At 51.4% G+C, this 24253-nt stretch overlaps 3 protein-coding genes and 1 pseudogene across 8 annotated transcripts in view; 3 read left to right on the top strand and 1 right to left on the bottom strand.

The window, feature by feature from the left end:
• LOC105473960 (solute carrier family 25 member 35) overlaps positions 1 to 5889 on the top strand; it is a 25349-nt gene extending 19460 nt beyond the window's left edge. For 2 of the 6 annotated variants that reach the window (XM_071082328.1, XM_071082330.1), the window contains one exon: positions 2444 to 2713. In XM_071082328.1, coding sequence (XP_070938429.1) covers positions 2444 to 2591 — 148 coding nt within the window. In that variant the 3' untranslated portion in view covers positions 2592 to 2713. Of the gene's footprint in view, positions 1 to 2443; positions 2714 to 5753 lie in introns of those variants that run through there. The other 4 variants (XM_071082329.1, XR_982601.3, XR_982606.3 and 1 more) reach the window with 4 other exon arrangements.
• LOC112425277 (small ribosomal subunit protein uS15-like) lies at positions 1289 to 2423 on the top strand. Its single transcript, XM_071082331.1, has one exon. It carries the CDS (start codon positions 1668 to 1670, stop codon positions 2046 to 2048), a length of 381 nt encoding a protein of 126 aa, XP_070938432.1. The 5' UTR covers positions 1289 to 1667; the 3' UTR covers positions 2049 to 2423.
• LOC105474453 (phosphoribosylformylglycinamidine synthase) lies at positions 2773 to 24253 on the bottom strand. Its single transcript, XM_071082327.1, has 28 exons — positions 24156 to 24253; positions 18517 to 18717; positions 18295 to 18430; positions 17460 to 17565; positions 16903 to 17092; positions 16684 to 16789; positions 16188 to 16328; positions 15937 to 16061; positions 15623 to 15751; positions 14650 to 14781; positions 14388 to 14516; positions 9845 to 9918; positions 9573 to 9729; positions 9213 to 9274; positions 8911 to 9072; positions 8510 to 8635; positions 8246 to 8377; positions 7723 to 7953; positions 7381 to 7561; positions 7210 to 7293; positions 6874 to 7029; positions 6538 to 6657; positions 5991 to 6136; positions 5656 to 5863; positions 5428 to 5519; positions 5226 to 5340; positions 4441 to 4755; positions 2773 to 4343 (listed from the first exon to the last, which is right to left on the bottom strand). Exons 2-28 carry the CDS (start codon positions 18656 to 18658, stop codon positions 4033 to 4035), a joined length of 4008 nt encoding a protein of 1335 aa, XP_070938428.1. The 5' UTR covers positions 18659 to 18717; positions 24156 to 24253; the 3' UTR covers positions 2773 to 4032.
• On the top strand, positions 19564 to 20091 carry LOC105473984 (interferon-induced transmembrane protein 3 pseudogene; annotated as a pseudogene).

Below are 24253 nucleotides of genomic sequence, written 5' to 3'. Positions count from 1 at the left end.
TCCTCCCACTTTAGCCTCCCAAGTAGCTTCCTCTTATCTTGTTGCTCTGCATGATACCAATTCCCAAAGCTACTTCAGTATGGCTGCTGAACTTCCAGCTGTCGTGTCTGCATTCCAGACAATAGGAAGCAAAATTCATAAAGAGAAAAATGCATCCTTCTTGTAAGAACACTTGGAAATTGTATACATCATTTTCTCTCCCACTGGCCACAATTTAATCAGCAGCCACAACCCCAGCTAAAATACTGGAACATTCTGTTTTTGTTTTTGTTTTTTTAATTTTCTTATTTTTAGACGGAGTCTTGCTCTATCGCCCAGGCTGGAGTGCAGTGGCGTGATCTCGGCTCACTGCAAGCTCCACCACTGGGGTTCACGCCATTCTCCTGCCTTAGCCTCCCGAGTGGCTGGGACTACAGGAGCCACCACCATGCCCGGCTAATTATTTTTGTACTTTCAGTAGAGATGGGGTTTCACCATGTTAGCCAGGATGGTCTCGATCTCCTGACCTCATGATCTGCCAGCCTCGGCCTCCCAAAGTGTTGGGATTACAGGCGTGAGCCACCGCGCCTGGCCCTGGAACATTCTCCTTCCCTCCCTTCCTCCCTCCCTCCCTCCCTTCCTTCCTTTCTTTTTTTGAGAGGGACTCTCTGTTGCCCAGGCTGAAGTGCAGTGGCGTGATCTCGGCTCACTGCAACCTCCGCCTCCTGGGTTCAAGCGATTCTCCTGCCTCAGCCTCCCAAGTAGCTGGGATTATGGGGGCACACCACCACACCCAGCTAATTTTTGTGTTTTTAGTAGAGACAGGGTTTCACTATGTTGGCCAGGCTGGTCTCAAACTCAGGTGATCCACCAGCCTTGGCTTCCCAAAGTGTTGGAATTACAGGCATGAGCCATCGAACCTGGCAGGAACATTCTATTTCTAGAGAGGAATCAATTATTGAAGAACTGGCACCTTCTCCCACAGAGAGCGCCAGAGAAGTCAGTAGAACACAACGAATTGGGCGAAAGGGATGTAGTAGAATGGCATGAGCCTGCAATGGGCAGGGTTTTCTTTGAACTGGGTGAACAGTCTGGCAGTGGTACGAGGACCCTGACTCCCTAGCCTGGGGAAGATGAGATACGTGAGGTTGAGGTTTGAGAAGAAAAGTCGCCACTTGGAGGGGCTGCAGAAGTGGCTCTCAGAGGACAGCTGGTTTTCCATGAAGGCAAGGAGCGGGCAGAGAGCTAGCCTGGAGGGTTCACCAGAGGGCCCTGGGGAGTGGGTGGGTGGGAATGGAGCTGGGTGGGGGTCATCAAGGACAGGGTTATATGGCTCCTGGATGAAAACACGGATGAAAAGCCAGGGGACTTGGTCTTGATAGTGTCTGAGGAGGGTGGGTCTTACTTGGCCATTGGGACCCAAACCAGAAACTGCTCCCCCTTCAAAATCCACGAGTTTACCTATCACAGCCAACCAGGAGGTTACCTCGCATGCCATCCTTTGACTTTTGCATCAAGCCCTTAATAAACCTGGTATCTAAGCCTTGGTACCAGCCCCCAAATTGTACGTTTGATACTATAAATCTGAAAGACATACATATATCCTTTCCAAGTGTCAGGAAAGAACATTAGAACGTCAAAAATGATCCGGACCCTCACTCTCCTTTCGCTGCCTGACCGCCGCCATCATGGGTCACATGCATGCTCCCCGGAAGGGCCTGTCCCAGTCGGCCTTGCCCTATCGACGCAGCATCCCCACTTGGTTGAAGTTGACATCTGATGATGTGAAGGAGCAGATTTACAAACTGGCCAAGAAGGGCCTGGCTCCTTCACAAATCGGTGTGATCCTGAGAGATTCACATGGTGTTGCACAAGTACGCTTTGTGACAGGCAATAAAATCTTAAGAATTCTTAAGTCTAAGGGACTTGCTCCTGATCTTCCTGAAGATCTCTACCATTTAATTAAGAAAGCAGTTGCTGTTCGAAAGCATCTTGAGGGGAACAGAAAGGATAAGGATGCTAAATTCCGTCTGATTCTGATAGAGAGCCGGATTCACCGTTTGGCTTGATAAGACCAAGCAAGTCCTCCCTCCCAATTGGAAATATGAATCATCTACAGCCTCTGCCCTGGTCGCATAAATTTGTCTGTGTACTCAAGAAATAAAATGATTGTTTAACTAAAAAAAAAAAAAAAAATTGATCCAGAGGAGTCCCATACTGCTCAGGGTAGGTCACTTTGCAAAGCAATGAGGAAAATCTCTGAAACAGTTGTTTTCCCCATAGCCATCATTTACCATTGTTTCATTATCATCAGTTTCTTCTTAGGGTGGCTGCTCTACCAGGAGCACACACAAGTGCTCAGCCTCCCGACCTGAGCTCTCCTAGCCCTCATGCCTTCAGGGGTCTGGGATTATAGTCTCCATTCTCAGGGACACTCCTTTTATCAAGATGTTGAACATTCTAGGGAGCCAACTGACTTGAGGTGTACAACACAACAGTCACGAGGAAGGGAACTCTATCCACAGTCCTGTGAGCAAAGGAAGCAACGGACAGCAAAGGAAGCAAAGACAGCTGCCAGCAGGAAGTCTCGACACACTGCCTCCAGGAAGTGAGACTGCAGGATGGTGGGAAGCAGATGTAGTCCTGGTGAGCCCAGCCCCCTTCACTATGTGTGGACCCCAAGCAATGCAGTCAACCTTCATTCATCCTTCATTAAAAAGGTGGGGAGGGGCTATCAAGTACTTTAGTAAGAATTAATTCAGATACATACAAAATGCGTCACACATGCATGGATTGAGGTGTTATACACAGCAATTGTTTTTAATTCTATTACACATAAACTCCCTGAGGCCAGTGACAGTGCTTTGAAATAATAACTAATCAACAATAGTTAATAGAATAAGTGAAGAGTAGAATTCCAGCATACAAAATGCCTCACACATGCATGGCTTGAGGTGTTATACACAGCTATTGTTTTTAATTCTATTACACATAAACTGAGGCCAGTGACATTGCTTTGAAATAATAACTAATCAACAATAGTTAATGGAATAAGTGAAGAGTAGAATTCCAGCATACTAAAGGGTTAGGATCTAGGGATGAGAGCATCAACCACATCTATCAGAAAGAGAGCTGCTGGGCCACGTACAGGATTGCAGGTTCCCACCTGTAATCCCAGCACTTTGGGAGGCCAAGGCAGGTGGATCACTTGAGGTTAGGAGTTTGAGACCAGCCTGGGATACATTGTGAAACCCTGTCTCTACTAAAAATATAAAAATTAGCTGGGTGTGGTGGGCATCTGTACTCCCAGCTACTCGGGAGGCTGAGGCAGGAAAATCGCTTGAACCCGGGAGGCAGAGGTTGCAGTGAGCCGAGATCACACCACTGTACTCCAGCCTGGGTGACAGAGTGAGACTGTCTCAAAAAATAAAATAAAATAAAAAGAGCTGCTAATTTAGAAGCAAATATCAGGAATGCTGGGTTCTGAGGCCAACCCTGAGACAGCCAGAAACGCTGAGAAACTTCCACAAGCAACAATTCCTTCCATTCAGTACAGTGTAGCACAAGAGAAATCCAGAAAGTTTCAGTTCCAGATGAGAACGATGAGGTGGTGAGGGGCTGATCTGCACACTACTGCTGAATTTGTCTGTACCTCCTAAACCCCAATAATGAGAAAAGGGAGCGCAAAACATCCCTCAGAGCCGAGGAGGCAAATGCATGCCGGTGATCACTGGGTGTTGTGAAGTGGGCAACAGAAGCTCCTGCTCCGACCTTAGGAGTCCTAACTTTTCCTTGTCACTCTTTTCTCTGAACCACATGCTGTTTCCTGGGCTGAGAAAGGGAATGCCATGTTAGAGCAGAACCGAAAATAGACACAGCCGCGGAGGAACATCAGCAGGCAGATCATTGAGTCCGCTGAGACTTTGTATTTTGGTCCTTGTCTGTCCAAGATACTTTTGGAAATAACATGGGGTGCTCCTGAAAGTCATGGGGGAGAGGGCAGCACACACTCACGGGAAAAACCATGGGACCTAGGTGAGCCCCTGTGGCCAGTCAACAGCTCCCTTCCAGGGTCCAGTTTCGGGCATTGATAAAGAGCTGGAGCCAGGGGGAGGTGGTCAGAGTATCAAATGGAGGGGGTCGCCACGCCCACTGCCAAGGCCTCACGGCCCGCTCAGGGTGAGGCATGAGAGCCAGGTGGCGGCCATCATGGGAGCAGATGCCAGCCACGCCCCCTGGGGACCCATTGGGATTCAGAGGGTACTGCTCTGTGGGGTTCCCGTCATCATCTGCCCAGTGCAGCGGAGCCAAGCCCCTGGCCTCAATCTGAGCTTGGAGTTCTGGAGAAGAAAATGCCACGTAACCTGGGACGGAAGGAGGAGGGAAGTGAGAGTCAAGGTCCTTCACGCCCACCCTCGCCCCCAACCCTCTGGCCCTGCCCCAGCCTTCCTCAGGCCTGACCTTCCCCGTGCGCACTCCACACGGGCAGCACGGCGCCCTCCATCCCTCGAAGCATCAGGGCTGGCCCAGGCCCCACACGCACGCTGGCCCAGCGAGACTCATAGCGCCCAGACAGGTTGTGGCGTAGCAGAAGGCCTGGCTGGGAGTCAGGGCCCATCTCCACGGCATCCTCATTGGGGTCGCCTCCTACCCAGCCCAGCAGAGCCAGCAGCTGACAGCCATTACACACGCCCAGGCTGAAGGTGTCTGGTCGCTTCCGGAAGCGCCTCAGCTCACCCCCGGCCAGGGGATGAAAGGTCACAGCAGCTGCCCACCCTAGCCAGGGAATAGGGAAGTCAGGCTGAGACGTGGAGGACCTCAGAAAAGGGAACTGGGAATGAAGGGGCATAGCTGCTCTTCTGTTTCCTTTCTTTCTTCCTTTTCCCTCCCTCCCTCCTTCCTTTCCTTCTTCTTCCTTTTTTTTTTTTTTTTTTTTTTTTTTTTTTTGTGAGATGGAATCTCGCTCTGTTTCCCAGGCTGGAGTGCAGTGGCATGATCTCGGTTCACTACAACCTCTGCCTCCTGGGTTAAAGCGATTCTCCTGCCTCAGCCTCCCAAGTAGCTTTTTAATGAAAAAATTAAAAATTTACTACCAGCATTCTGTTGGCATGTGGCCCGGAACGAACGTGCCCACTCTCACCTAGCTTGGTGGAGTGAGAGGCCAATCCCCAGCCCAGGAAGACGGGGCTAAAGGTACCTCTTCAGGAATGCAGGGGAAGGGAGTGGGCAGAAGGCTGCACACTGACCTTTGGCAGAGCCCAGGACATCTGCATAGCTGAAGCCGCCCACGAAGGCCACGCCGCGGAAAGTGTCCAGCCCAATTGCCCCAGAGCAGAGGTCCTGCATGGTCACGTCCCATACCTGCGAAGATGGGGAGGGGGAGTGTGGGTGGGAGGACATGCAGCTGAGGCTGGATAACCACCCCCAGCTGCCCCCTACCCTGCTCACCTCAAACCCAGCCAAGTGGAAGGCATCGGCCATCTCCCGGTCTCCATTACTGCCCTCCTCTCGCAAGATGGCGACTCGGGGGCTGGGACCACCTTGGGGAAGAATAATTGTCTTTGGGCCAGAAAGTTACTTCCCCACACCAACTCCCCAGACACCTTTTCCAGGGCAGGCCCAGGCATCCGGGCTCAGTGCCCCCAGGACGCAAAGCCTCTGCACACACTCCCTCACCAGGCTCACGGGGCACGGAGGCTTTGGGAAAGGTGGGGGGCAGGCAATAGCTGGGCCCCATCCGCTCCCTCAGGCCCCGTTCCTCCTCTGCCACACAGCGAGGCTCTGCCTGCAGCCGGTCCAGCTGGAAACTTGTCTCCTCCCAGAGGGCTCGCAGCTCCCCAACAGGCTCCTCCAGAACCACAGCCCTGTTCACTGACACCCGGACCTAGGAAGAGGAACAAATCTCCCTGGGCTAGGAGAAAGGATGGCCCCTCCACAGTGGGAGAGGGATGGACCATGGCCGCCCCACTCTGACTGCCCACTGCAAACTGCTCTCTCCCTCACTTCCTCACCGTGGCGTGGGGCCCGGCCTCGCCTGTGTGGCCCAGCTCCAGGCAGTGGAGGCCAGCATCCCAGTAACGCTTCAGCACCTGGGCCAGGTCTGGCTCCTGCACCTCCAGCACCAGGCCTGGCTCCTCAGCGAACAGCACAGACAGGACTGGGAGAGCAACAGGGGGAGTTAGGGGGATGCAAGAAGGGCTGAGGAAGTTGGGGCGGGGATCAGGGGAATGCAGGAAGGGCCGGGGCGGGGGTCAGAGGGACACAGCCAGGGAGTTAGGGTGGGGATCAGAGAGGATGAGGGCTGAGAGGGCGGGACTGAGGATGTTTCATCATGGACATCTCAGGGATGGGAAGTCTCAGAGAGATGCAGTCAGGAACATGGCGGGTGCCAGCCAGTTCCATCCAGTTCAGCTGTCAGAGACACAGCACAGAAAAGCTAGTCGGGGAAGACTCAGGGAAAGGGGATTGGAGGGCACTCCACTCTTTAATATATTGGAGATGGGGTCTGCAGGGTGGAGAAGGCAGCCCAGGCCTGAGACTAGACCCCAGGTTCCTTACCATCAACCCCAGCGACAGGCACATCCACCTGTAGCCCACAATTTCCAGCAAAGGCCATCTCCAGCAGGCATGTGATGAGGCCTCCATCGCTGACATCATGGCCTGAGCAGAGGAGGCGGTCTGGAGGAAGAAGAAGAAAGCTCAGCAACCTCGGGGCCCAAACCTGACAGCCCCCCTCCACCTTCCAGAGTCAGTCCATCAAGAGTGTGTGTGAGAATGTCGGGGGATCTGAGGTACACTGTCCATTGGAGTCCCTCTTGCCCCACTGCCCAGCTGGTGAAGGCCTGCTGCACGCCTGGCACCCCGTGCGCCATCTCCCCAGTGGGCTTCACTTACCTTTCAGCAGCCCCTGGGTGATGCTGAAGGCACGCACCAAGTTCTCAGGAACGTCCAGGTCTGGAGGGTGCTCCCCGAGCTGGGAGAAGCACTGGGCCAGAGCCGTGCCCCCTAGCCGGTGCTGCCCAGGGCTCAAAGGCACATAAAGCAGATGGCCTGGGGAGACAGGGAGGGGTGAGGAGAGGAGGATCCGTCCCTGAGGTGCTCACAGCACTGCTGTTCCCAGCATGTGGTGAGACGCTCAGAGAATCAGTCCCAGAAACCACCACAGCCCAGTGTTGAGATGGGGGCCCAGTAAAGAACACACAAGGCGGTGGGATGGGGCCACGACCATACCTCTCCCTTCAGGATGCTTGAGGTCTGGGGTCACGGTGGCTGTGATGTCTGGGCAGACGGCATAGGCTGAGATGACCAGTGACCCTGTAGAGCAAGGAGGAGTCCAAAGGAATGAGTTGCCAGCCCAGCCCCGTAGTTCCTCCTCCCCTCCCTGGGGCCCCCACACCTCACCAGGAGCCCGCACGGTCTCAGTGCCAACCCGAGCAGCCATGCTGAGGGAGTCCTTGCCACCGTCCACTGCCACACCCAGGGCTGCCATCACTGCCACCATAGCCTCACAGGCGTCCGCCAAAGCTGCGCCCTCCCCTGGGAGCTTGGCTGCCCACATCCAGTTCCCGCTACACTTCACATCCTGGGGTGGTAGAGGCATGGCATTAGAGGGGAAGAGAGATGTGGAGAAGACAGGGGTGCAGGGGGACTAGGAGGCTGCAACATGAAATGAAGGGCTACAGATGGATGCCGGAGGGTCCTAAAGCCTGGGGGCTCCAGGGTAGAAGCTACGGGAGAACTCACCTGGAGGTCCGTGACCAGAGCAAACACCAAGTTGGTGAGGGCTTCAGCCACAGCCAGCCGAGCGGCGACCTTGGGGTCCAGCAGGCTCTTGACTGGCTGCTCTCCCAAGGCTGTGGCAGCCCCTACGAGCTCCTCATGGCTCAGTGCCACAACTGCTACATCTGCCAGAGGAGTCTGCAGGGGCCCCACACACTGCTGCTGGGCCACCAGGCCGCCCACGGAGCGGTCCACCTGTGGAACCAGGTGGGGTTAGCAAGAGAGCAAAGGACAGGGACAGCCTGTGCTCCTGCACCTGCCCCCAAGGGACCCAGGGCGGTGGGAGGCCTGGCTTTCCCCCAGTGCAGACAACAGCTCTACTCAGAAGGTGGGTAGCAGGGAGACCAGGCCGTCAGGGTGGCTGCCCTGCCCGTTGCTTCCCCCCAGGGCCAGGCAAAAACTCCCACAGCAGTCTCTAAGGGTGGGAGGGCAGAGGAGGGTGCACGGAGGAAGCAGGCAGGGGGCAGAGGAGGGGTGCAGGGAGGACCTTATTGGTGAGATAGCGCTTGCTGGCCACAGCGGGCAGCCTCAGAACCCTCTCCAGAGCCTGGCGCACGCTCAGCCCTGGGGGCAAGGCCAGAGGCTGCAGCACAGTGGGCTTCCTCTGGAGGAAGAACTCCTGCAACACAGACAGCGACAGGGAGTGTGAGCACCTGGGGCAGGCCGGGCACACAGGTGACAAAGTGCACGTAGGGTAAAGGGTGGTGTGGAGCGGACTACAGGAGAAACCCATCCCCCCAACCCCACATACCTTCCGAGGCATCTTGCCCAGCACCCATTCGAGCTCCAGGTCCACAGGGGTTGGCGGGGGTGTCGGGGGGGCATCCCCCTGGCCATTTCTTCTGACAGGACACTCCCGATCGTCCACCAGCACTATCTATAGACCCCAGGGACCCCACCCAGGGGGGATGAAACTGTGACCACCAGCAGGGAATATGCCTAGAAATCAGGGCACAAATGTGCTTTCCACTCCTTGTTTGGTGTCCGTATTGAGTCCCTGCCCTTCCTTGGCTCCTATATTCCCCAAAGCTTGTTTGCCACCACCTCCCATCTTCCTCTCGTCCCTCTCCCTTGACAGCTCTCCCTCTAGCCCATACCCAGGTGGCTCATGTCTGCCCCAGCATCTGCTCCCAACTCCCTGGGCCAACTCACTCTCCGGTCTCCAGTGATGGTGCCCACGAAGCACGCCGAGCAACGTTCACGGGCACTGACACGAGTCAGGAAGTTCCGGTCGGGGGACCTCAGGAGAAGTGCATTTGATTCCTGGTACTCGGCCCCCCAGATTTCCAGGGCATTCAGGGTCGGGTCCCCGAGCTGCACAGCCATGGCGGGGAGGAAAGAGAAGGGCCAGTGGGCACTGCCATGTCTCATGTTGTTGCAAGAGAGAGATGGGTGGGCGTGGGCTGGGGCTGGCAGGGGTGGGGAAATGCCAGACTTCAGGGGATGAGACCCACCTGGAAGCGGCTGGTGTAAATGATGGCTCCAGCTGGGTCACTCAGCTCCTTTAGGACGTTGCCTAGTGAGAGGGTTGCAAGGAGAAGTAGTGACCTAGTGGTGGTCAGGCAACAAAGGGCAGTCCCTGGCCTCCAAAGGAGCCCCTAATTCTGTGTGTTCCTGTGTCAACTGCTGCCTCACCCTCATCCCACAGCAGTGGCTTCCACCCTTCCAACCCTGAACCTGTCTAGAATGTACAGAGCGTGGAGAATGGGACCCAGAGCTGGGTGGTTGGTTGGAGATTCCTGATACCTCTCCCTAAACCAAACCTGGCAGGATACCAGGCAGGCCCAGTCTCTTGTTCTAATTCCTTTCCTCACCATTGCCACCAGCGCCCTGATCGTGAAGGCTACAGATGGGGTTTCCTTTGGGGGCCTCCACACAAGCCCTGATCACACGGTTCATCTTCTGTTCCATCTCCGGGTCTCCTCGCTGCACAGCCCCGAAGTCCAGGTCACTGGTGTTATCTCCCTGCACCTGGGGGCATATATGGCATCGCTTAGTTCAGCGAGGCTGGAAGCTCCTGTACGCTCTGCTATGCCTGGGGCCCAGTTATATCAAGGATTCTGCACCTTTAGCAATTCCCACTCACCTGCACAGACGAAGCAGCTCCACCTCCAACTCCAATCCTGTAGACGGGACCTCCAACCTTTACAACTTCCATGCCTGTAAGAAGGGAAGGCAGAATCAGAACACCGGGAAAGCCATGAGAAGAAGCCTCGAAAGCAAGGCAGCGTGAGGACAGAGGAAGCTGATGTTAGGGGAGGAGAATCCTGACACTTTTTTTTTTTTTGAGATGGAGTCTTGCTCTGTTGCCCAGGCTGAAGCACAGTGGCGTGATCTCGGCTCACTGCAACCCCCGCCTCCTGGGTTCAAGCGATTCTCCTGTCTCAGCCTCCTAAGTAGCTAGGATTACAGGCGCCTGCTGTCATGCCCGCTAATTTTTGTATTTTTTTAGTAGAGACGGGGTTTCACCATGTTGGCCAGGCTGGTCTCAAACTCCTGACCTCAGGTGATCCGCCCACCTCGGTCTCCCGAAGTGCTGGGATTACAGGCGTGAGCCACCCTGCCTAACCCAGAAGCCTTACCACTTGACTGGGTTGACAGGAGAGTAAACTGGTATGAACTACAGAGGACGATTTGGCATTAACAACCAAAATGACAAATGCACGCAGTCTCTGGGTAAATACACTTTGAGGAAGTTATCCTGCTGGCTTTTGCACAGGTATAAAATCACCTACTTACAAGATTAAACACCATAGTAGTGTTTGTACTAGCAAGGACACGAAATAATCTAAAGGCTGACAACAGAGACCTGATTAAGTAAACTATGGTATGTCTATACAATGAAAGACTAAGCCACCAAAAAAAAAGAATATAGGAATGTAATGAAGTAATATGACTTCATCAGTATGAAATTATTTCTAAAATATACTGCTAAGCGAAAAATGAAAAAGGCAAAAATATGTATATCTATTTACAGTAGCATCAAAAAGAATAAAAATAATTAGGAGTAAATTTAAAAATAGAAGTAAGGCTTATACATTAAAAACTTTTTTTTTTTGAGATGGAGTCTTGCTCTGTTGCCCAGGTTGGAGTGAAGTGATGCAATCTTGGCTCACTGCAACCTCTGGATGCGGAAGGGTCCTGAAGCCCGGGGACTCCAGGGTAGAAGCTGTGGGAGAACTCACCCACGCTCCCAGCACTTTGGGAGACTGAGACGGGCGGATCGCTTGAGCTCAGGAATTTGAGACCAGCCTAGCTAACGGTAAAATCCTATCTTTACAAAAAATGCAAAAATTAGCCAGGCATGGTGGCAGGAGCTCGTAGTCTCAGTTACTCAGGAGGCTAAGGTGGGAGGATCACCTGAGCCCAGAAGATGGAGGTTGCAGTGAGCTGAGATCGCACCACTGTACTCCAGCCTAGGTGACAGAGCGAGATTTCATCTCAAAAAACAAAAAAAGAAATAGGAAAGGATCTGAATAGATGTTTCTTTAAGGAAGACATACAAATAGCTAACTAAAACACACAAAAACATGCTCAGCCAGGCGCAGTGGCTCACGCCTGTAATCCTAGCACTTCGGGAGGCTGAGGTGGGCAGATTACCTGAGCTCAGGAGTTCGAGACCAGCCTGGGCAACATGGTGAAACCCCATCTCTACTAAAATACAAAAGAAATTAGCTGGGTGTGGTGGCACGTGCCTGTAATCCCGGCTATTCAGGAGGCTAAGGCAGGGGAATTGCTTGACCCTGGAGGCGAAGGTTGCAGTGAGCTGAGATCGCACCAGTGCACTCCAGCCTGAGCAACAGAACAAGACCCTGTCTCTACGGGAAAAAAAAAAAGAAAAAAAAAGAAAAGAAAACACACTCAACATCATTAGTCATTAGAGAAAAACAAACCAAAACCACAATGAAATACTACTTCATACCCACTGTGATGTCTTACAATCGAAAGGACAGGTAATAACAAGTGTTGTCAAGGACATGGAGAAACTGGAACCCTCACACACTGCTAGAGGGAATATAAAATGGTACAGCTGCTTTGGAAAACAGTTTGGCAAGTTTTTGAAAAGCTGAACATAGTTACCACATGACCCAGCAATTCCACCCCTAGTTATATACCTGGGAGAAATGATAACATATGTTCATACAAAAACTTGTACATAGGCTGGGCGCGGTGGCTCACACCTGTAATCCCAGCACTTTGGGAGGCCAAGGCGGGCAGATCATGAGGTCGGGCGATCGAGACCATCCTGGCTAACACGGTGAAACGTCATCTCTACTAAAAAAATACAAAAAAATTAGCTGGGTGTGGTGGTAGGCACCTGTAGTCCCAGCTACTTGGGAGGCTGAGGCAGGAGAATGGTGTGAACTCGGGAGGCTGAGGCAGGAGAATGGCGTGAACTCAGGAGGTGGAGCTTGCAGTGAGCCAAGATCGTGCCAGTGCACTCCAGCCTGGGTGACAAAGTAAGACTCCATCTCGAAAAAAAAAACAAAAAAAAAAGTGTACATAAATGTTCACAGCAGCATTATGCATAATAACTAAAAAGTTGAAACAACCCCTAAGCCCAACAACTAAGGAATGGGTACACAAAATGTGACCTAGCTATATAATGGGATATTATTCAGCCATAAAAAGAAAGAAAGTACTGATGCAAAGGATAACCCCTGAAAACATCAAGCTAAGTGAAAGAAGGCAGATGCGAAAGGCCACATATTGTATGATTCCATTATGGTCATGAGCTGATGACATTTTGCTTCACAACAGACCACATATACAACAGTGATCCCTTAAGATTATAATGGTGCTGAAAAATTCCTATTGCCTAGTGACATCGTGGTACACTGGTGGTGATGCTATTGTAAATAAACCTACTGCACTGCCAGTCACACAAAAGTATACTGCAGACCATTATTGTACGTATACTACATAATGTTTCATAATGACAATAAATGACTATTGCTGGTTCATGTATTTACTATGCTTTTTAAAATTTTTGTTTTTATTTTTTTGAGACATAGTCTCACTCTGTCGTCCAGATTGGAGTGCAGTGGTACAATCTTGGTTCACTGCAACTTCCGCCTCCCAGGTTCAAGTGATTCTCCTGCCTCAGCCTCCCGAGTAGCTGGGATTACAGGTGCGTGCCACCACGCCCAGCTAATATTTGAATTTTTGGTGGACAGGGGGTTTCACCATGTTGGCCAAGCTGGTCTTGAACTCCTGACCTCAGGTGATCTGCCCATCATGGCCTCCCAAAGTGCTGGGATTACAGGCGTGAGCCATTGCACCCAGCCTACATTTATTTTTTTATTCTTTTTTGGAGACAGGGTCTCACTTTGTCACTCATGCTTGAGTGTAGTGATATGATCATAGCTCACTACAGCCTAGAGCTCCTTGGCTCAAGCGATCTTCCCATGTCAGCCTCCTGAGTAGCTGGGACTACAGGTGTACACCACCATATCCAAGTGATTTTTATTTCTTAATTTTTTTAGAGACAGGGGTCTGACTATATTCCCCAGACTGGTCTCAAACTTCCGGCCTCAAGTAATCCCCCTGCCTTGGCCTCCCAAAGTGCTGGGATTACAGGCATGAGCCACTGTGCCCAGCCAACTATACTTTCTACTGTTATTTTAGAATGTACTCATTCTACTTATATAAAACACTTATTTTGGCTGGGCACCATGGCTCACACCTGTAATCCCAGTGCTTTGGGAAGCTGAGGCAGGAGAACTGCTTGAGCCCAGGAGCTCAAGGCCACAGTGAGCTAGGATAGAACCACTGTTCTTCAGCCTGGATGACAAAGCAAGACCCTGTCTCCAAAAAGAGAAAAAAAATCCTGCTTGAGAAAGAAAATGTAGATTAAAAATAATAATAATTAACAAAAAAGAGAAAAAAAGTTAACTTAAAAACAGTATGCCATGTTACATTGACAGCAGCTTCATATATCTCATATTTACCATGTCTTTTTTTTTTTTTTTTTTTTGACAAGGTCTTGCTCTGTCATCCAGGCTAGAGTGCAGTGGTGTGATCTCCACTCACTGCAACCTCCACCTCCCGGCTTCAAGTGGTTCTTGTGCCTCAGCCTCCTGAGGAGCTGGGACTACAGGGGCACACCATGACGCCTGGCTAATTTTTGTATTTTCAGTAGCAACGGTGTTTCACCATGTTGGCCATGCTGGTCTTGAACTCCTGACCTCAGGTGATCCACCTGCCTCCGTCTCCCAAAGTGCTGGGATTACAGGTGCGAGCCACCCTGCCCAGCCCACCATGTCTTGATTGCATTATTTTCTCTTATGCTTAATTTATTCTCATGCTGTTTTGTTCATCATGGCTCCTAAGTGTACAAAATTCCTGGATAATGTTGCCAGTAAGAGGCCATGTGGAGTGACTGTGTAGTAGGCTATACCATCTAGGTTTGTGTATGTATGCTCCATGAAGTGGGCACAGTGGGCACAATAATGAAATTACCTAATAACCACATTTCTCAGAATGAGTTGTCCATCATTATGTGATGTATAACATAAGCCAACACATTAAAAACTAACCACTGAAGTGGTCCCTGAGTTCCCTCCCTGCAGCCATCCTGTGCCGGGGAGAAATCTGGCTGGATCTAGAGAAAGGTGGCAGGCTCTTACCTGGCTCTGGGGCCTCCTTGCTTATGTGGTCAGCTTCCATGGACCCAATGCCCCCACTAAACATGATGGGCTTGATCCACTCACGCCGCTGGCCGTCTGGGAGCTGGAGGCCCAAAGAGCGGGCGAAGCCTGGAGGGTGAACATCAGAGGGACGTGTCACTCAGTTCCCTCAGTGCTCGCCCAATAGCACAGCCCCTGGGTAGCACACCCCACCCACAAGTCCCTCTGGGTGTTTGTCATCCCTCCACACCCCCAGTCTCACCAGCCAGCACTGGTTCCCCAAACTTGTTGCCATAGTCAGAAGCTCCATTACTGGCTTCAATGGCAACCTCCAGGGGCCGGGCAAAGTTCCCAGGATACTGGAAGCTTGGATCCTCCCAGGGCAGATTGTAACCTGGAAGGGAAGGAAAGAGAACTGGATGAACTGAATGAACTGTGAAGACAGAGGCCGGAGCAGCCTGCATCCTTCAAGAAGGGTCAAGACCACCAAGGACCAACTGCATGGCTGCCATGTTCCACTTCAGGAAGTCCTGTTTCAGGAAGCCGTAGAGCCTGCAGTGAGGCACTGGTCTCTCCACCACCCACACCAGCCTTCCCTCTGACTCTCACGATCAGTTTCACAGGCTTTCTTTTTTTTTGAGATCGAGTCTCAGTCTGTTGCCCAGGCTAGAGTGCAGTGGTGCAAACTTGGCTCACTGCAAGCTCCGCCTCCTGGGTTCACGCCATTCTCTCGCCTCCGCCTCCCGAGTAGCTGGGACTACAGGCACCCATCACCACACCCAGCTAATTTTTTTGTATTTTTAGTAGAGATGGGATTTCACCGTGTTAGCCAGGATGGTTTCAATCTCCTGACCTTGTGATCTGCCCACCTCAGCCTCCCAAAGTGCTGGGATTACAGACATGAGCCACCACGCCCAGCCGAGTTTCTCAGGCTTTCTAAGAAACCAGATTTGAGGGGCAGGTGGTGATCATAAGACCAATCCAGTTTCATGCTTTCTGGCTGAATGAAGGCTAGTTTCTAAAGAAAATCGTGGACCTGCAAAGTCAGTCTGGCCACCTCATCTCCCCAGGTCTACACTTAATGACCATAGGTAGTGAAAGGCCAGCTATCTTAGAGCCCTCCCTCCCAAGAAAAGGCACCCAGGATGACCCTATGACCTAAGAGATAAAAGTTTGGTGCCTGCCAGGACAAGGAATCTGGAAGGGAAGGTGGAAGGAGAGGAAGGAGATGGAACCTGGAATATGCAGATTTCCAAAGCAATAGCCGGCAGTGCCAGCCACCACATGGGCCCCACGGCCTGTGCACTGGACATCTCGAATCCGGCCCCCTGTGCCAGTGGTCGCACCACTAAAGGGGGATACTCCTGCAAAGAGAGAGTGGGGAGAGGTCTGGGTGCCTCAGAGACAAATCCCATCTCTGACCACCCCCACTGAAATTAAGGATAACCAGCTTCCCTGATAATTTTCCCCAAGCCCAGCCCAGGCACCTGGGACCTTTGCCCTGCCCTATTCTGTGATCTCACCTACTTCTCCAGGGAGCCCAGCTCACCTGTGGGAAAGTTGTGAGTCTCTGCTGTGAAGACAACATGTCTCAGACCTTGCTGTTGCCGGAAACGGCTTGGCCGTGTGGGGTCCTCAGGCCGTAGGAATCGGACTTCCTTTCCCTGGATTGCACTGTGGACATATTCGTCCTGGACCCTGCTTCCTTTCTGGGAGCTACACTAACCCACTAACCCAATCAGGGCCTGGGGCCTCCCCTCCCCGGGTCCTGATGCCACCCCAGTCTAGGGCACAACCCACCTGCTGTTATCACAGAATTTGAGGACGTTGTTGGGGTTTGAGGATTCCTGGGTGCTCATGATAGACTCAAACAGTGAGTGCTCCAGCTTCTGCCCATCCACGTGGAGCTGGCCCTTGAAGAACCAGTGTCGGCTGTGCTCGCTGAGGGGGCGATGCAGGGAGGGGAAGGCAGGTGGAAACGGGGTCATTTATTAATACCCTGTCTTCTCACCAGCATTTAACAGCAGAGTTACAGCCAAATTCATACTTAGATAATAGATCAAAATATATTCCAAAAAGTCATAATCTTCAAGTATTCTGTCATTTTGGATTATCCAGAGCCAAAGTGAAGATAAAACCAAAATTTGAATATAGACTCCTTGATGGATGAGGGGAGCCCAGGCCCTCAGAGACTCAGGGAGGCCCCTAAGCCAAGGGAGAGCCACGAAGGCGAGTCCCTGTGGTCTCTCCCAATATCCACGGGCTCAGGTATCAGCACAATCCCATTCCTCCCCACCTATTGGACTGCGCCAAGTCAAAGGCCTCCACAGTGCTCGGGTTCCGCTGTAGCTCCTGGAAGCGCTTGGTGTAGAAGTCTAGGTCCCAAGAGTCTAAAGCCAGACCTAGGAGACAAATCCAGGAAGAGGTGACTATGGAACTCAGGCAGCCACATTCCAGATCTCAGCACCCCTACTGGCCTGTCCCGGGCCCTACACCTCCCTCCCCAGCTACTCACCAAGCTCCTGGTTGGCCTTCTCCAGCGCAAGCCGGCCCTCGCCCAGTATATTGATAGGGCCATTGAGGGGTTCCAGGATGCTCTCAGGGGAGAAACTCTGGATGGGATGGGGGAAGTGCTGCTCTGTCATCCGGTCGTGCAGGGTAGCCAGAGCGATGGCTTCCACCTCAGCCGACGGAGGGTGGGCAAACTAGGGGTGCAGACACACAGAGGGCAAGGGGTGAAGAGTTTAAGAATGGAGAGAAATGGTCCACCTTCCTACCCTCTTAGTCATGCAAGGCCAGCCCACTGCCACCCCATATGGCACTTTTTCTCAGATTATAAAGACGCCCTTTCCCGGTATGAATCCACGCCAGGATGCACAGATTAAGGGAAGCATAGGCTGGATTTCTGCCTCATTTACGCCTTAACCAGGTACCCTGAGGCAGTGAACAACCTGTACAACCATATAGAGCAGGCCTAAAGCCAGGAGCACCTGTCCCTGCTTCTCTCTAGAGTTTAGGATCTAATCTTCTATCTCTGGCCCATCTCCTCCTCCTGATTCCCCACCACCTCACCGAGAGCCGGTAGCGCCGGGTGGTCTCCACACGATCCACAGGCCCCAGCCCAGCGGCGTGGCACACTGACACGATGTTGGTAGATGTTGGAGTGGAGAAGTTCAGCCTGAGCAATGGGCCTGATGGTTAGGACTGAAGAACCCCTGGCAGGCCTCAGATGAGAGGGTGGATCCTGCCCACTGCTGTCTGGACAACCTCCCACCGCTTTCCCCTCACCATTGGCTTTCAGCCTCAGACTGGGCAACAAGAAACCTGCTTTCAAAGTTCACTCAAACCAAACCATAACTATCCTCTAGCATCAAAACTTTTTTTTTTTTTTTTTTTTTTTTTTGGTGAGACAGAGTTTCGCTCTGTCGCCCAGGCTGGAGTGCAGTGGCGCGTATCTTGGCTCACTGCAAACTCTGCTTCTCGGGTTCAAGCAATTCTCCTGCCTCAGCCTCCTGAGTAGCTGCGACTGCAGGTGCATGCCACCAGGCCCGGCTAATTTTTCGTATTTTTAGTAGAGACGGGGCTTCACTGCGTTAGCCAGGACGGTCTCGATCTCCTGATCTCGTGATCCGCCTGCCTCGGCCTCCCAAAGCGCTGGGATTGCAGGCGTGAGCCACCGCACCTGGCCAAAACTGTTTGATTTTAACTTGGAATCCAATTTATTTTGCTTTGAGAACATGTTTTGGAGCAGGGTGGTCTTTGGAGGGATCTACCCAAATGGGGAAAGCACATGCATGGTTTCCTAGGCAGGAAGTAGCAAAGAGCAAAGGAAAAACAAATCTCCCAAGGATCACAAGAGAAAGCGGAGGAAAGCAGGAGAAAGGGGTGGGCAGGATGAGATACTTACCTGGGCCCGACCTCCAGCAGCAGGTCACTGGAGCCAGAAAGGAGCCAGGACTCCTGAGCAACATCATCCAGCAATAACGGGCAACCAAACAGCCACATCAGCTTCTTCATCTCCTCAGCACTGGGGAGGGCCTCAGCTGCAGGGAGACAGGGCAAGGACACCTTGAGACACTGCCCCCAGCACCGAGGCATGTCCCCCAAGAATCCAATGCCTGGGCCCAACCTGTCCAGTTCACATTGTAGCACAGTTCAGTCTCGACGGCCTGCAGCTGTGGCAGTTTCCCTTGCAGTTTCCTTCGAGTGTGTCCAGAGGCTGCCCCCTCATGGCCAGAGGGACGAACATAGAAGTGAAGGACTGGGGACATCTCTGCAGGTGTCCTTTGCTGGAGAGATGTGTCCTTTGCTGGAGAGATGAATTAGGTGCCTAAAAAATAACATTAACTGAGCCGGGCGGGGTGGCTCACACCTGTAATCCCAGCACTTTGGGAGGTTGAGGAGGGTGGATTGCCTGAGGTCAGGAGTTCGAGACCAGCCCAGTCAACATAGTGAAACCCTGTCTCTACTAAAAATACAAAATTAGCTGGGTGTGGCGGCAGGCGCCTGTAATCCCAGCTACTAGGGAGGCTGAGGTTGCAGTGAGCTTAGATTGTACCACTGCACTCCAGTCTGGGCAACAAGAGCAAAACTCCTTCTCAACAAATAAACAAATAAATAAAAATAAGATAAATAAAAAAACATTAACCATGGCCTATTTGTTCAACTGATTTCAGATTTCAAGGAAAGTTGAGGTGTTAGGGATAGGGTAGGGGAAAGTGATAGGGACATTTAGTGAAACAAGGTAACCTGAAAAACGTAACCTTGGAGATTTTAAGGAATCTTGCAAAATGTGGTCTCTATTAATGTGGTAGGGAGGTGACAGGTGCATGCTTGACACATGTTCCCAGAGTACATGCACTTTGCTGGGTCCCAGGCAAGGTCTTAGGAACACCGCTGTGAATCAAGACAGAAACTATGTCTGCTCTCACAGGGTTTATATTTTATTGGGGGAGAAAGGCCAAGTACCCAGACATTTCCAGTCCCATGTAGTGAAGGTCAGGGGACTGTGAACACCAATCCTGCACTTTAAGTGTCAGGAAAAATTTCCGGAGAGAAATAGCATCAGCCATGGATGTAATGTTTGTGTATCTCCCTCTCCCAATTCATATATTGAAACCCTAATCCTGGAGAACGATCCCACTAACCTGACCACCGCTGGCCTTCGCAGGACACCATGAACCACACGGTCCAAACCTTCTTCTCTCCTGTCAACAGCGGCCAGCCTCCCAACTATGAGACGCTCAAGGAAGAGCATGAGGTGGCTATGCTGGGGGCGCCCCACAACCCTGCTCCCCCGACGTCCACCGTGATCCACATCCGCAGCAAAACCTCCGTGCCCGACCATGTCGTCTGGTCCCTGTTCAACACCCTCTTCATGAACCCCTGCTGCCTGGGCTTCATAGCGTTCGCCTACTCCGTGAAGTCTAGGGACAGGAAGATGGTTGGCGACCTGACTGGGGCCCAGGCCTATGCCTCCACCGCCAAGTGCCTGAACATCTGGGCCCTGATTTTGGGCATCCTCATGACCATTCTGCTCATTGTCGTCCCAGTATTGATCTTGCAAGCCCATCAATAGTTCAGGAGACATCATTCAGGCCAGGAGCTCTGCCCATAACCTGTGTCCCACGTGCTCCACCTTCCATTCCTCGCTCTGCCCCCAGAGCCGAGTCCTGTATCAGCCCTTTATCCTCACACACTTTTCTACAATGGCATTCAATAAAGTGTACATGTTTCTGGTTAAAAAAAAAAAAAAAGGAAACCCTAATCCTCAATGTTATGGTATTTGGAGGTGGGGCCTCTGGGAGGTAATTAGGTCATGAAAGTGGAACTCCCATGAATGAGCTACTAATCTCACCAAACCTCTTATAACCTGCCCTTATAAGAAGAGGACAGATTGGGCTGGGCACAGTGGCCCACATCTGTAATCTTAGCCCTTTGGAGGCTGAGGTGGGAGGATTGAGCACAGGCGTTTGAGAGCAACCTGGGCAACGTGGCAAAAACCCCATCTCTCTCAAAAAAGATACAAAAATCAGCTGGATGTGCTGGCATGTGCCTGTAGTCCCAGCAACTGGGGAGGCTGAGGTGGGAAGATCACTTGAGCCCGAGGAGGCAGAGGCTGCATTCAGCCATGATCGAGCCACTGCACTCCAGCCTGGGCAACACGGTGAGAACTTGAGATCAGGAGTTTGAGACCAGCCTGACCAACATGGTGAAACCTCATCTCTACTCAAAAAAATACAAAATTAGCTGGGCATGGTGGTGCATGCCTGTAATCACAGCTACTTGGGAGGCTGAGGCAGGAGAATCACTTGAACCTGGGAGGCAGAAGTTGCAGTGAGCTGAGATCGAGCCATTGCACTCCAGCCTGGGCAACAAGAGCGAAACTCCATCTCAAAACAAACAAAAAAAAAGGATCTCTGATCACAAAGCTTTTGTTTAATAATTTATTGGTTGATGATATCATGTCATAATTTATTTATTTACTTATTTTCTTTTTTTTTTTTTTTTTTGAGACGGAGTCTCGCTCTGTCGCCCAGGCTGGAGTGTAGTGGCCGGATCTCAGCTCACTGCAAGCTCCGCCTCCCAGGTTCACGCCATTCTCCTGCCTCAGCCTCCCGAGTAGCTGGGACTACAGGCGTCCGCCACCTCACCCGGCTAGTTTTTTGTATTTTTTAGTAGAGACGGGGTTTCACCGTGTTAGCCAGGATGGTCTCGATCTCCCGACCTCGTGATCCACCCGTCTCGGCCTCCCAAAGTGCTGGGATTACAGGCTTGAGCCACCGCGCCTGGCCTACTTATTTTCTTTTTCTTTTTTTTTGAGATGTATTCACTCTGTCACCCAGGTTGGAGTGCAGTGGCACAATCTCGGCTCTCTGCAACTTCTGCCTCCTGGGTTCAAGCAATTCTCCTGACTCAGTCTCCTGAGTAGCTGCGATTACAGGCATGTGCCACCACGCCCAACTAATTTTTGTATTATTAGTAGAGACAGGGTTTCCCCATGTTCGCCAGGCTGGTCTCCAACTCCTGACCTCAAGTGATCTGCCCACCTCGGACTCCCAATGTGTTGGGATCACAGGCATGTGCCACCATTCCGGCCCATAAATTACTTAAAAAAAAAAAAAAAGAATTGCTTAAGCAGGGCCGTGCATGGTGGCTCACATCTGTAATCCTCGTACTTTAGGAGGCCAAGACAGGCAGATCACTTGAGGTCAGGAGTTCGAGACCAACCTGGCTGACATGGCGAAACCCTGTCTCTATTAAAGATACAAAAAATTAGCCAGGTGTGGTGGCGGGCGCCTGTAGTCCCAGCTACTCGGGAGGCTGAGGCAGGAGAATCGCTTGAACCTGGGAGGCAGAGGTTGCAGTGAGCCAAGATTGAGCCATTGCACTCCAGCCTGGGTGACAGAGCAAGACTGTGACTCAGACAAACAAACAAACAAACAAAAAAACGAATTGCTTAAGCAGATCCTGAATTCCAGCAGAACAGCTGACTCCACCCAGCTCAAAGACTCCCACAGAAGCCAGGAGCAGTGGCTCACGCCTATAATCCCAACGCCTGTAATCCCAGCACTTTGGGAGGCCAAAGCAGCAGACTGCTTGAGCCCAGGAGTTTGAGACCAGCCCTGGGCAACATGGTAAGACCCTGTCTTCATTAAAAAAATTAAAAATTAGCTGGACATGGTGGCGTGTACCTGTGGTCCCAGCTACTCAAGAGGCTGAGGCAAGAGGATCACTTGAGCCCATGAGTTTGAGGCTGCAGTGGGCGACGATTGTGCCACTGCATTCCATCCTGGGTGACACAGCAAGACCCCGTCTTTCTTTATCTTTCTGTTTGTTTTTTTTTTTTTTTTAGATGGAGTCTCGCTCTGTCGCAAGGCTGGAGTACAGTGACACCATCTTGGCTCACTGCAACCTCTGCCTCCTGGGTTCAAGCGATTCTCCTGTCTCAGCCTCCCGAGTAGCTGAGACTACAGGCGTGCACCACCACGCCCCGCTAATTTTTATATTTTTAGTAGAGATGGGGTTTCACCATGTTGGCCAGGATGGTCTCGATCTCTTGACCTCGTGATCCGCCCGCCTCGGCCTCCCAAAGTGCTAGCATGATTATAGGCGTGAGCCACCGCACCAGGCAGACCTCATCTTTCAAAAAAAAAAAGAAAAAAGAAAAAGACTCCCACAGTGGAACCAAGTGAGCATGAGAATCAGTTTCTTCATCTTCCTGTTTCATGACCTCACCCTGCACTCTTCAATCAAGTGTGATTTTCACACTTCAGCCCAATCCTACTCCAAACCCTTAAAAACCTTAGCCCCAAAGAACTCTGGGAGATGGATTTGAGTTCTCCTCCTGTCTCCCTTGCAGCAGCCCTATGATTAAACCTCTTTCTCTGCTGCAACCTGGTGTCTTGGTGTATTTACCTCCAGTGTGCATCAGGCAACAGAACTATTACAGTTAATACTTTTAGCCTAACATTCAAAGGCCCTCCCCATCTATCCCAAACTACCTATCTAATTTCTGGTCCCATTACCTCTCAGCGGGACCCTGGCTTTACTCAACAAACTCTGCTGTTCCCCTAGTCTTGACATCTCAGTAAACAATACCATCATCCAATTTGTTGCTCAAGACAAAAACACAGAAGTCATGCTGAATTTTCTTTCCCTCAGACTCTCTAAATCCAATCCACCAGGAAATCTATTTCCAATCATGTCTCAAATCTCTCATCTCTTCATCTCTACTACCTCACTCTAGTTCAAGTAAGACACCATCATCACTCACCTGGACCAATGCATTAGCCTCCTGATCACTGCATAATCACAATTCATTTGTCACACATCAGCATAAAGTGGATTATGGCTTCCCATTACACATGGTATAAATTCGACCTCAGCATCCTAGTTTACCAAGTGTGGCCAGTCTCCGGCCTACCTCTCCAACCCTATCTCACACCATTCTCTTTTTCACCCACAGTGCACCAAACACATTAGCTTCTTTTCTATTTCTCTAATTTGCCAAGCTCAGACCTGGAAGGCATTTTTTTCACCCTGACATATGCATGGCTAGCTCCTTCTTGTTATTTAGATTTCTGGTGATTCGCCTTCGTGGAAAAGGCTTCACTAGCCACTAAGTAGTTACTATCAGATGGCCCTATTTTTATTTCCTATATAGCGCTTATCACTATGGGATGTTTTTACTTTTCGCTCTATATTCCCCACTAGAAAAAAATCTCTACGTGGGCATGGGATGTTGCTGCTTCGTTTCCATTGAATTACCAAGGCTTAGAACAATACCAGGGCTTGAAACGCAAAAAAAATTCTAACACTTGTGGACTGACTGAATGAACTCTTGATTCTCATCACTCTTCAGCCCCTCCCCCACTTTCAGGACAGTCTTCCTGAAGGCATTTGGTTTATCAAGCCACTTGATTTCCGTCTATCATTCCTAATAAAATGTTAAGTTTCAAGGGCTCAGAGACAGGGTTTGCGTGCATGAGCGCTGTATCCCAGTAGGCGGCCGGCAGACTTTCTGTTAGTTGAATCCATGAATGGGACAATGGGGCTAAGTTTACATGGGGGTCGGCCATGCCTGGGGTCTGTGGAACGCACGCAAGATAGGATGAATGGACGCCTCCACTAAAGCAAATGCGCGGGCACCAAGTAGACACAGCTCGGCTTGGGGGGATACTGAAGGGGCCAGACCAGGCTTGGGCTAGATGACAAAACGCTGCACCTGGAGGAGGTTCCAGGTCCGTACGCGGTAACTATACTCACGTGGAAGACGCACTCGCGGCCACAGAGCACCTCGAATCGTCGCGCGTGCTTGTTACGTCATCCACGTGCGCCGCGGGTAGAGACTGGACCTGCCTGCG

Source organism: Macaca nemestrina, chromosome 17, assembly GCF_043159975.1.
Source record: "Macaca nemestrina isolate mMacNem1 chromosome 17, mMacNem.hap1, whole genome shotgun sequence".
Lineage (NCBI taxonomy): Eukaryota > Metazoa > Chordata > Mammalia > Primates > Cercopithecidae > Macaca > Macaca nemestrina.
Note: the sequence above shows the minus strand (reverse complement) of the source record. Positions and strands in the feature narration are given on the sequence as shown.

Coding starts and splice junctions, on each gene's coding strand:
- LOC112425277 (XM_071082331.1), top strand. CDS start 1,668: ATGGGTCACATGCATGCTCCCCGGAAGGGCCTGTCCCAGTCGGCCTTG.
- LOC105474453 (XM_071082327.1), bottom strand. CDS start 18,658: ATGTCCCCAGTCCTTCACTTCTATGTTCGTCCCTCTGGCCATGAGGGG. Junction 15,752..15,936: donor GACTCACAACTTTCCCACAG/GTGAGCTGGGCT, acceptor CTCTCTTTGCAG/GAGTATCCCCCTTTAGTGGT. Junction 8,636..8,910: donor CCATCACTGGAGACCGGAGA/GTGAGTTGGCCC, acceptor TGGGGTCTATAG/ATAGTGCTGGTGGACGATCG.